A 12,485-nucleotide genomic window follows, 5' to 3' on the forward strand; every position below is an offset into this window, starting at 1 on the left:
ACTACACGCCGCTACACGCCGGCACTGCCCCACGCCGCCTCCGGACCCTGCACCAGACCTCGGACGCAGACCCGGCCTGGCCTGGCCCCGCCCGAGTCGCCCGACAGCGGCCCGCCCCCTAGCGCGATTGGCCGCACCCGCCGGGCTCTCCGCGCACTGATTGGTGGAGTCACGGATCGGTCAGGCCGGGCGCCGCGGCGGCGGCGGCGGCGGCGGCTGAGGGGAAGGGAGCCGACCGGAAGGGTCGAAGCGCCCCGCGCCCCTCACACCCACTGCGGCGGCGGCGGCGGGGCGGAGCGGGGCGGGGCGGGGCGGCCAGCCTAGCCGGGAGCGGCCAGCGCGCAGCGCCGCCAGTGCGCCCGCCCGCCCTCTACCCCGGCGCGGCTGCAGGGAGGCGAGGTGAGCCCGAAGGGCTGGCTAGGCCCGGCGTGGGTGCTGGGGTCGGGCGCGGCGGGGAGCGGGGTGGGCGCGGGGCCTCTGGGGCCGGGCCTCCGGGGCTGGCGGGAGCCGCGGGGTTGCTGGCGGGCCGCAGCCCCTGCCCGCCCGTGCCGCAGTCGCCCCCTCCCGCCCGCTGCCAGCGGCGAGGACCGCGGAACCTGGCCCCGCAGACCTGCCCGCGGGGGTCTGTGGCCCCCTCCTCCAGGCGGGCCGCGCAGCTGCCCTCTCGCCCCGGATGCTCGGTGGTCCCCGCGACCTTGGATTAGGCGCTGGCTGCCCCTTCGGGAAAGTGGGGCCATGTCTGATCTTCAAGACTGGGCTGTCTGTGGGAGCACCTGGACGCAAGTCTGTGCACACTGGTGGACTATAGGGCCGGATACTGCCCCTTGCTGGCGTGAGTGTGGTGGGGGCCCCCTCCCCACCCATCCTGTGCCTTGTCATTGCGCGCCCAGTGCTCAGCTACGCGGAGCAGGCCCTGCCCACCACAGCTCTTCCCCAGAGCACTGCTCCCTGGGCCCGCTAATCCTCCCACCTGCCAGGAACTTGCTAACCTCCGTGTCCCCGGGACTTTGCACCTGCTGCCTCTCCTGTTTACGTCGCGTCCAGGACCTTTTTGTTCCTTGCTCTGTCCAGATGTCTCATTTTCAGCGAGGCCTTCCTCGGCTACCCTCTGCAAGGGATCATTCTGTCTTGTTATTTTGTTTCATTTTCTTCCTAGCACTCTGAGTTGAAACTGTTCTATTTATTTGCCTCTCCTTTTCTGTCTTCCCCCACTAGGCTGTAGCTTTCTGTAAACAGGTAGTTGTCTGATTTGTCTGCTTTCTCCTGGTACTTATAGAAAGCATACAGTAAGTATTTGATAGTCTCAGTTCAGCGAATGAATGAATGATGTAAGGAGCGTGCCTACCTGTTGTCTCTGCTTTACCTGTTCATTTAGTGACTTCTGAGTGACTTGTGAAACTCGGAAGCTTGTTCTCATTTTGTAGAACATCTTAACGTCCTTGACCTCTTTATTTGGTAACTATGGTAACGAGCTATGATATAAAATGTTACATCTTTATAATGGTTTAGCTCTAACGACCTCCTAGTAAATCCAGGAGACAGCCACTGAATTCTCCATTATCTAGGTCATGCTTTTTGCTGGGCCCTAGGGACACAAAGGAGAGAGCGACAGGGTCCCTTCCCCCAGAGAGCCTGGGAGCCCCGTGGAAAAGGCATGACGCACAGGGTTGGTTCCAGGACAGTGGATGATGCCTGCGGAAGGGTGGAGCAACAGGTGGTGCTGGTGGGCCTCCACGCTTGCCAGGCCAGGAGAGGTGCAAAGAGTGTGAAAGGGCAGGGCCAAGGAAGGAACCTAACGCTGTGTGGCGTTGGCCAGGTGTGGGAGCGTGTAGTGGTGGGGACCCTGGAGGAGGAGCCCCTCGCCCAGCAATTTTCTAAAAGAAGCTTCAATCCACAGTTGCACCTGCACTCTCCTGATTTCTCAATATTGGCAGTAGCTGTTTGTTGTTGTTGTTGTTGTTGTGAGCCTAGCCAAATACAGACCTCATTCAGCCTGGTTGCGGGATTGTGGTCCTCCAGGACGGACTGTGGGTGGGAGCCCGGCCTGCTCAGGTGCTTACTGAATTGTCCCTGGGGCCCTGGAAGGAGCAGCGAAGACACCTGTTTTCACAGAGGAAGAAAAGCCCAGAGTCCCTGCTCTGCAGCACAATCCCTCACAAGACGATGCTTCCCTGGGGCCCCCAGCCCTGCCTGTGCTCCTCTGGCTTCTAATTCGTTCTGAAACAACAACACTCAATCTGTGTAATGCTTTCCTCCATTTAACCTTTTATTCTCTTCAGAAGTAACCAGTGGGGTTAAAAAAAATCCTATTTTGGCATAGACTTCTGTGGAAAGCTTTCATTTGCCTGAGGATTTAACTTTCAGGATCCTGGGACTTTAAAATAATTTAGTGAAAGGGCATAACTTTGAAATAAGTGTTAAAGAGTAGAATTGAATGTTTCTATTTAAAATAAAATCAGGTTTCTGGCTAAAATATCAGGCAAAGTGATTGTTAGTAACCAGTTATTCCCTGATGTCTCAGGTAACCTAGAAGTCAGGGATTTTTCTTAAGAAGTGCTGATTTGGCTGCAAGGCAACTATTTTTGGTCTAAATATGTACCTGGACTTCACACTTGGCAAGAAAGTTTCCATTTTTATATTTTTATCGTTAATTCTTTTTTTTAAAGATTTATTTTTATTTATTTGAAAGAGTTACAGAGAGAGGTAGAGACAGAGAGAGAGGACTTGGGCCATCTGCCACTGCTTTCCCAGGCCACAGCAGAGAGCTGGATGGGAATTGGAACAGCCGGGTCTCGAACCGACACCCATATGGGATGCTGGCACTGCAGGCCAGGGTGTTAACCTGCTGCACCACAGCGCTGGCTCCCACCTAATAATTAATTCTTAATCATTTGTACTTGATTGTATGAACAAGGTTTCAGCATTAGTCTTTTAACTGTTTATGATAGTGACTCTGAAAAGACACAAAAAGAACGGTATCCAGCTTCAACAGTTAGAAACCCTGGCTGATTTTGCCTCATTGGTAGCCTCTTATCTGTACACAGTTACCTCCCGTATTTTTAAACAAATCCTAAGTGTTATTTCACCCATGAGTTTTTCATTATATACTTGTATATCACTAAGAGGTAGGGACCCGAGGCTGGTGTGGAGGGTAAAGCTGCTGCCTGTGACGCCGGCATCCCGTATGGGCACTGATTCGAGTTCCTGGCTGCTCCACTTCTGATCCAGCTCCCTGCTCATGGTCTGGGAAAAGCAGCAGAAGATGGCCCAAGTGCATGGGCCTCTGCCACCCATGTGGGAGATGTGGATGAAACTCCTGGCTTCCACCTCGCCTAGCCTGGGCAGTTGTGGCTATTTGGGGATGAACCAGCAAGTCAGACTCAGGGTGCACTCCTGTGCCCTGGCCTCCTGAGATAAGCTGGGCTCTTCCCTCTGGAGGTGGCAAGAATCGTGTCTATCCCCATTTCTCAAATGGCTGCAGGCATGTGCTCTGGCTCACTCAGATCAGTAGCAGACCCACAGGGGATCTGACTCTTGCATCCTGATTTTAACCATTGCCCCATACATTTTTTTTTCCCCACATAGTTTTATCTTTGAATAAACATTTACTGGGCATGCCCTTTAATAGCAGGATATTGAGAAATAGGTCAGACGATTTTCTCTCATAAGGAGCTCACAGGATGGAAGCAAGAGTTTCACTGGTGGTACAATAGAAAACAAGTTCAGGACAAGGCAGGGAAGAGGGCACATCCTGCATACCGTGAAGGGAAAGGCTGTGGAGGGAAACGCAAGAGCGGCAGGTGCTCAAAAGAGAATGCAGGTTACCCAGGAGCAGGGGAGGGGAGGGGAGTCATTTCAGGCAGATGGAGCAGCTGAGGTAGAGTCCTGAAGGTGTCCAGTAGCTGGGCGGGGCTGCTGACCCCAGGTGGCTGACATTGCCCAAGAGCAGATCAGAGGGCCTGCCGTCTCCCGTGCTGTGCTGATCAGGATTCCAGTCTTCCTGAAGGAATCCAGGGAATGGTATGATTGCTGCATATTTTCAGCAAATCTCTCTCTCTTTAAAATTCTCTATCTTGCAAAAAGTATAGATTCATGAGAAGTTGCAGAGACAATACAGAGGGGTCCCAGGTGCCGCTCACCCAGTCTTCCCCCTGATTGCATATTTACTTAGCTCAGTAGATATCAAACAGCAGGAAGTTGGCTCTGGTGTAACGTGTGTACAGCTTATTGCCATCACATGCGGCTATTCATGTGACAGCCACCACCACCACAATCAAGACATGGAACTGTTTTGCCCCACCCCTTTATAGCCGCACCGTCCCTAGGCCCCCACCATCCACAACTCCTAGCAACCGCCTTATCTCTCCTGTATCTCTGTAATTTTGTCATTTCAAGAATATGGTATACATGGAACTATATATATAGTATATGTGTATATATATATATATATATATATGACTTGGGATTGCCTTCTTACCCTTGAGTACTGCCGTGCCTCAGTACCCTCAGGGGACTAGGTTCTAGACACCCCTCCACTCCCGCCACCCAGATACCCAAAATCCATGGGTGCTCAAGTCCCTTATAGAAAATGACATAGCATTTGCTAGCATGCACCTATCATCCCGTGTAAGTCATCTGCAGATGATGTGGAATACCCAGTGCGATGTGTTATGTAAATAGTTGTACTGTATTGTTTAGAGAATGGCAACGAGAGAAAAGTCTGTCCGTGTTCAGTACAGTTTCTGAAGACATTTTGATGTGCTGTTGATTGACTCCATAGGTTCAGGACTGTGGGATGTCCTTGAGATCCCCCTTAGTGTAGTGTGTGTCTTCTTAAGGATGGGAAGTATCCCATGATGTGGCTGTACATTCACCCATTGAAGGACCTGGTATAGACAAAGCTGCTGTGATAGTCGTGTACAGGTTAGCGTGTGGACAGGCCTCCCTCCATTCCTCCCATTTCGAACGCCGTGCTGTGGCTGTTTGGAAGTAGCAGGAGTTGCTTCTGAGAGAGCAGTTCTGCTGCCCATCTGTGGAGTGCTGAGAGCAAGGCCAGAGAGGAATAACAAGAAAGCCCAGGTCCCTTTGAGCAGGACAGGAGGCCGGGAATCACACTCGCTCCTTGGAGCCCATGATGGGTGAAGTGAAAACCAAATGCTACTTGATTTTCTGTCTTGCAGTAAATGATATAGCTTTAAGAACTGATGGTTCAAGAGGCTAGAAGGTCTTGATTGTCTAGGAACTGTTAAGTTGTTGTGTTAAGCTATTCATAAGAATTAAAATAGGGCAGTGGAACCACTAAGAAATTGAGCAGCGGGTGCTGAAGCAGAGGGATTGTGAGAGTCTGCTTTTCCCTGTGACTGGCCGTCAGTTAATTCAATAGTGTGTGTCCTGAGTATTCGGGAGGCTGCTGTGACTGAAGGTGTACCTGAGCGTCATCTTGGCAGGGAGAACCCACCAGGGTGAAATGGGAATGCCCGAGTGTCTCCTGCTCCTCTCCGGCTCTGGGACACACAGCTTCACCTCCTGAACACAGTTAGATGGAAGAGCGCTGAGTGGGTCACACGCGCCTCAGTTCACACCTGGGTCGTGCTGGGAGTTTGGGCAACTCCTGGACTGTCTCCAAGCCTCAGTTTCCTTGTTGGCAGAGTGGGGACAGTAACCCTTTACAAGCTGTTTGTAACTTATAAAAGCCTGGCCCACTCTCCTGCTTCCGGTCTTGTCTCCGACCTGTCCACCATACAGCTTGCAGAACCACTATCCCGTAGCTTTCATGAAAAACTTTTCAGTCCATTTTTAAATGTGAAATGTGTGCACGGTTTAAAAAACAGAACAGAAAGTTGTCATGGGAAGAGTGAAAGTTTCTCATTTCCCGCTGTTTCTCTGGGCTTCCTGGCATAGGCTGTGGGTTTGTGTGTGGGGGTGTTCTTATGTACATTGGCATTGATGTGTGCATTGTTTTCCAACTTGCCTTATTTCCTTTATACATCTGAGATACCTTGCAGATCAGTACACGGGGTCCCCGCCTCCCATGTAATGGCTTTATGCTACTTATATGCCATCATCTAGTCAACCCAGTGTGTATTTAAGGTTATTTCTAGTGTTTTGCCTGTTAAAAAAGAGGTACTACAGGGGCTGGCGCTGTGGCTCAGTGATTAAAGCCACCGCCTGCAGTGCCGGCATCCCATATGGGAGCTGGTTCTAGTCCTGGCTGCTCCACTTCTGATCAAGCTCTCTGCTGTGGCCTGGGAAGGCAGTGCAAGATGGCTCAAGTCATTGGGTCCCTGCACCTGCATGGGAGACCTGGAAAAATTTCCCGGCTCCTGACTTCAGATCAGCTCAGCTCTGGCGGTTGTGGTCATCTGGGGAGTGAACCAGCAGATGGAAGATCCACCCCCCCACCCACCCCCCGCTCAACCTCTCTCTGTAATTCTGTCTTCCAAATAAAATAAATCTTTTTAAAAAAAGTACTACAAACCCTTCCATGGATATCTTCAAATGTTTGAATACATGTATTTGTCAGATACATTCATAGAATTGTAGTTTTCAGGTTAGAACTCCTGTGTGTTTAAAGTTTACATTAGCTACTGCATGTATTCTTTCACCAGTGTGTATCACCAGTGTATAGCTCTCACCAGCTTGTGTGAAGGTACCTGCTTCCTCGCGCCTTGATTGATACCGTGGACAAGCCTGAGCTCTGGTGTTGCCTTCTCCAGGAAGCCTTCTCTCCCTGCACTGCTTCACGCCTTTCCCTCCTTGCTTTTGGGGAGCTCATGGCCTGGGGGAAGGAGATGGACCTGCAAAAGCTGTGTACTAAGCCCAGGGCAGAATGGTGTGGCTTGGGGGGCATGAAAAATTCTTACACTTGCCAGTTTGTAAGCCTATTTTCCAAGCCCCAGTTGATGGTGTGTTTTGTGGAGGCTTCTTCCTGACAGAGTTTATTTATCCAGAGCTGAGTTCCATGCTTTCCTAGGCTGCTGCGAGGTTTTCCATCTTGTTCTGCTGAAATCCAAACTTGATAGAGAAGGTGGCTCTGACAGGTGCCCTCTTACGTGATATTTTTTCCTGCGTAATAAGGACGACATAATATTGGAATTATTTAAGTCTCGAGGTGAATTTATATTCAGTTTCTGCAAGCCAGTATGATTGGATGTCCTCAAGAAATGCAAACAGCTGGCCTGACACTACTACTCAAAGACAGACTGCAAGCTACTGTGGCCGAGTCCAGTGATGCTCTGAAGGTGGAGGTTGGCTGGTGCCAGTCCCAGTGTGGGCAGGGGTGCAGCGTGGGGGTGGCTCTGTGCCTCCAGGGTGTTCAGGATTTGGCTGGTGGGCAGATCTGCTTTATGACCTTGTGACCTCCATCTCCGGATCACGGACAGCCAGTTCCTTGGCTAGCAGCAGGAAGGAGGGCAGGTGGAGGGTGGGCAGCTTTCTGACCTGGGGGTTGCCTCCATCACTGCTCTCGTCCTATTGGCCAGCGTCGGTCATCTGGCCCTACCTGGCTACCAGGAAGGCTGCCAGACTCATCTCCAGCAGGGCAGCTATTTTTGTCCTCCAGGGATAGGAGGTTTCTGTCGCTAAAGTGAGCAAGGAAGGAATGGGTCCTGGAGGCCGTCAGCAGCCTGCGCGCAGTCACACTGCTATCCCGTAGGTACTTCCTGCTGGCTGTCCTGCCTTCTCCAGCCTCTTCGCCCTCCTCCTCCTCCTCTCCAGACCCACAGGTCATGTGCAGCCTGCCTCAAAGCTGCGCTTTTCATTCCATTCCCACCTGCCACTCATCCAGCCCCGCCTTAACCTCCCCAGAACCCTGTGTGGACAGCAAGCCGACAGCATGCCCTTGGTGCTTGAACGGCTTCTACAGCCCGTGGAGATCTGGCCTCCTTTTCCCTCTGCGGCTCCACTCCCCCACCGCCCAGCAATACTAGGTCTCGGGTGACTCATTGCTGTAGGGATGTGCCTCCACCTCTCTGCCCATGCTGCTCCTCCTCCCATTCCCAAACCTTTCCCTGTCCTCCCAGGATTAGGGCCCTCCTCGTTTCGTAGCTCTTCCTGTAGGTGCCCACAGCCTATGCTTTGTAAGCGTGCTGAAGGCAGGCCCGGGGTTCTGGCACAGGACCCTATCTGCAGTGGGTAGCTCTGTACTTACGAATGGTGAAGGAGCAACTGCCCCTCTGGGTACTTGCCTTTTGGCTCAGTCTGTCTCAGTCCTCTGTCTTTGCACCAAACAGGAATCTACCTTGTCTGGACACAGTATGAGACTCTTCCTCTATTATCCGCCTCCTGCATGTTTACATTTTGCCTATAGCCCTTCCCTCATTGCAACTCATGTTATAATACCCAAAGAGAGACATCTGTTCCTTATACTTCTCCCCCAAGCGGTGGATAATCTGCTGCTTCAAGACTGGCTCCTAGATGTTTGTGACAGACAAAGGCACCAGTACATGTTGAACTGTCACAGCCTCTGACAGACTGTAAGTTGATCTTTAGAAAAAGCTGTTCCAGTCATTTTCTACTACCACTTGTATTTTTTTTTAAGATTTATTTTATTTATTTGAAAGAGCTATAGAGAGAGGTAGAGACACACAGAATGAGAGAGAGAGGTCTTCCATTCGCTGGTTCACTCCCCAGATGACCGCAATAGCCAGAGCTGAGCTGATCTGAAGCCAGGAGCCTAGAGCTTCTGCCTAGTCTCCCATGTGGGTGCAGGGGACCAAGGATGAGGACCATCCTCCACTGCTTTCCCAGACACAATAGCAGAGAGCTGGATCAGAAGCAGAGTAGCCACGACTAGAACCAGCGCCCATATAGGATGCCGGCTTTAACCTGCTGTGCCACAGCACCAACCCCCACTTGTTGAATTCTTTATTTAATGGAGAGTTTAGGGGCTGGTGCTGTGGCTCATTTGGTTAATCCTCTGCCTGGCCGGCATCCCATATGGGCACCGGGTTCTAGTCCTGGTTGCTCCTCTTCCAGTCCAGCTCTCTGCTGTGGCCCGGGAAGGCAGTGGAGGATGGCCCAAATGCTTGGGCCCTGCACCTGCATGGGAGACCGGGAGGAAGCACTCGGCTCCTGGCTTTGGATTGGCACAGCGCCAGCCTTGGCGGTAGTGAACCAACTGAAGGAAGACCTTTCTCTCTGTCTCTTTCAATCTATAACTCTGTCTCTCTCTCTCTCTCACTGTCTAACTCTGGCCAAAAAAAAAAAGTAAAAGTAAAATAAAAAAAATTAATATATTTAATGGAGAGTTAAGCTTGTGATTATAAAGTAAATTGAAAGTATGTCATTGTAGCGGGTCAGCGCCATGGCTCACTTCGCTAATCCTCCGCCTGCGGCGCCAGCATCCCATATGGGCATCGGGTTCTAGTCCCGGTTGCTCCTCTTCCAGTCCAGCTCTCTGCTGTGGCCTGGGAAGGCAGTGGAGGATGGCCCAGGTGCTTGGGCCCCTGCACCTGCATGGGAGACCAGGAGGAGGCACCTGGCTGCTGGCTTCAGATCGGTGTAGCTCTGGCCATAGCGTCCATTTGGGGAGTGAACCAATGGAGGGAAGACCTTTCTCTCTGTCTAACTCTGTCAAATAAATAAATTTTTTTAAAAAAGTATATCATTGTAAAAATTAAAAATAAGAAAAGATGAGGGAGAGTAGGGTATGAAGTATCATTATGCTCTTGAGATTTGTTTGCTTTATTTAAATAATAGAAAAAATAAAAAGCTTTTTTTTTTCAGGTCAGTTACATGGGCAGCCTTGTGAGAGTCACTCAATGCCCTGGCACGTGTCAGATCAGCAGAGATTGTTGGATACTTGTGCTTTACCAGGGATGAGGCCCTGCCTGTCCTGTCCTTGCCACGTGAGATGCTTGATGAACAAGACAGACTTTCCTGTCCTCCCAGAGCCCAGGGGGCAGGGATCTGCCGGCCTTGGGAGGCACCTGAGTCCTCCCCAGGGCTGTGTGACCAGCAGGCACCTGAGTCCCCCCCAGGGCAGTGTGACCAGCAGGCGTCAGTTGCTCTGGAGTGGCAGGGCTGATAAGCTGGGGTCGTTGCAAGAGCAGTCAAGCTGTCCAGCATCTCAAGCAGCACGGTGTCCCTGGATGCACATCCTGCCACAGGTGCCGATGGCTGTCAGCTGAGTGGATCGTCACACTTGCAGTTGCACTTCAGCCGCTCACCTGAGCACAGGGGCAGAAGCACGCTGCAGTGGTTACTTGGAGGAGCTATTACTTTGACTTGAAATTGTTATTGAGGCTAGTTATTAATCAGTATGCTTCCATCTTTAAGAGGAATCCTGGACATCATGGAGTTGAAATAGAAATCGTCACTGTGATTCATTATGTAGACACTGAAAGTAGAAAGTAGAAAAGGAAGGCATTTGATGGACCTGTAGAGTAAAATATAAATTCTGTGTTTTATGGCAGAATAGAATGTTTACCTGCATGATTTTATTCTTAGGGTTTTTTTTTTTTTTTTTTTTTTGGACAGGCAGAGTGGACAGTGAGAGAGAGAGACGGAGAGAAAGGCCTTCCTTTGCCGTTGGTTCACCCTCCAATGACCGCCGTGGCCGGCGCACCGCGCTGATCCGAAGGCAGGAGCCAGGTACTTATCCTGGTCTCCCATGGGGTGCAGGAACCAAGCACTTGGGCCATCCTCCACTGCACTTCCTGGCCACAGCAGAGAGCTGGCCTGGAAGAGGGGCAACCGGGACAGAATCCGGCGCCCTGACTGGGACTAGAACCCGGGGTGCCGGCGCCGCAGGTGGAGGATTAGCCTATTGAGCCGCAGCACCAGCCATTCCTTAGGTTTTTTAATATAAAAAAAAAAAGACCCAAAGTTAACTTACTAACTTTTAAATAAATGTCATCAGGCAAAAGCCGGGAAACAGTTACCTATTCCGGTTTGCTGGTTTTCCGTATGAAATCATCCATGCTCCTGTAGAGAGGGACTCTCAGCCTTATGCCTAAACCACAGAAGTGCCGCTTCTGTGGCTGCCAGCCTATACTTATGTGAATAAACATCACGTGTCAGTATGATTGACTGCAGGTCGTAGCAGAGTTCTCTGGATGTGTATGTCAGTGTTGAAGCATGGTGCTGCTCTGGACCCAGCCTCACGAGACAGGTACACTGCCATGGATATGCGTGACACACCAGTACCACCATAGGCCTGTCATTGTGTCCTATGATTCATGCTTTCTGGTTTATCCCTTTGACCCAAATCTGTGGACTCAGCAGAAGACAGATCCATTTGCCTTCCTTTGGGAACTCTAGAGGTGATCATTTTGCAACAGTGCCCCACCTTTGGTCAAGGTATCCAGGCAGAAAGTGGGCCCACAGGCAGCAGGCTGTTAAGATCTTACCGCATAGTGACTCTCGTGGCTGGCAACAATGTAGAATTTCATTTCTGATCCAGTCTCTTGATGGGAGCTTACAGGGCTTGGAAATTTCTTCTGTTCCCAATGGCCTTGTACCAGTGACATACCTTTGCATTTTTTTGTGTCTTGCTTATGTTCAGCCCTTGGTCAAACTAAACTTTTATCCACTTACAGTCACACCATCTTCTATGCCAATAAACTTGAAACTGTTCAGTGAGGGGTGTGTGTATAATTTCAGTAAGAATGCATATTCATTTCATTTCTCTTTTAAGGAACCTGACAGCGGTACCAGCACTTGGGAACACTGTATGACACTACATCATGAGTGACAGTAAATGTGACAGTCAGTTTTACAGTGTGCAAGTGGCAGACTCAACGTTCACTGTCCTAAAACGTTACCAGCAGTTGAAACCAATTGGCTCTGGAGCCCAAGGAATCGTTTGGTAAGTATGGCCTGTTTAATCGTGTGGGTTGAGTTGTTGCATACTCCTGTATCTTCAGAATTTAGAAACACTGATTTTTTTTTTTAAAGCTCTGATATAGGTTTATGAGCTGATTTGAATCAACCTCTTGCTCTAGTTAGATGTAGTCAGATTGTAGTATACATCCCATAGTCTTAGAATGCTGCATAAATTTAAATAGGTAGCAGTTTTTCCTTGGCTTTGTTTATTTCTCTGTTTCTTTATTTTCTTTTCATCCCCTTACTGTTATGATTTCAGAAAAATAGGTATGACAGAGAGTTGTAGAACAGGAATTTGGTTTTTTATTCTTTTCTTCATCATGGCCACCTTTTCCCCTCCCCCTTTTATTCCCAATCACTCCTATTCATTTCTAGGCGCCACCATTGCAGTGCCTTTGCCATTCATTGGCAGGATGAGGCCAGTCAGTGTCATTATCACTCCATGGATTAACCAGGAAGGGATGCTGTGAGGGGTTGGGCTGGCCGCCTCTTCCTGGTGTTTCACTTCAGCCATGTGTCCAGCCCAGGACGCCAGAACCGTTAGTCTGACCCTGAACCCTAGTCACATGCATGGTAAGACAGTCAGCTGCAGCAGCGTCACTGGCCAGCTAAAGGTAACGTCTTCACATGTTTTCTAGACGACGGTTACAACACACCCC

The 12,485-nt window shown here is 50.4% G+C and overlaps 1 protein-coding gene across 10 annotated transcripts in view; it reads left to right on the plus strand.

The window, feature by feature from the left end:
* Positions 1-205: 205 nt before the first annotated feature.
* Positions 206-12,485, plus strand: part of MAPK9 (mitogen-activated protein kinase 9) — a 56,248-nt gene continuing 43,968 nt past the window's right edge. For 8 of the 10 annotated variants that reach the window (XR_011389921.1, XM_070076504.1, XM_002721307.5 and 5 more), the window contains exons 1-2: positions 206-399; positions 11,639-11,809. Coding sequence is in view for 8 of the 10 variants with exons in the window: in XM_070076504.1 (XP_069932605.1) it covers positions 11,688-11,809 (122 nt within the window). In the remaining 2 variants the exon portion in view is untranslated. Of the gene's footprint in view, positions 400-10,484; positions 10,594-11,638; positions 11,810-12,201; positions 12,441-12,485 lie in introns of those variants that run through there. The other 2 variants (XM_070076505.1, XM_070076501.1) reach the window with 2 other exon arrangements.

Source organism: Oryctolagus cuniculus, chromosome 6 (assembly GCF_964237555.1).
Source record: "Oryctolagus cuniculus chromosome 6, mOryCun1.1, whole genome shotgun sequence".
NCBI classification, from domain to species: domain Eukaryota; kingdom Metazoa; phylum Chordata; class Mammalia; order Lagomorpha; family Leporidae; genus Oryctolagus; species Oryctolagus cuniculus.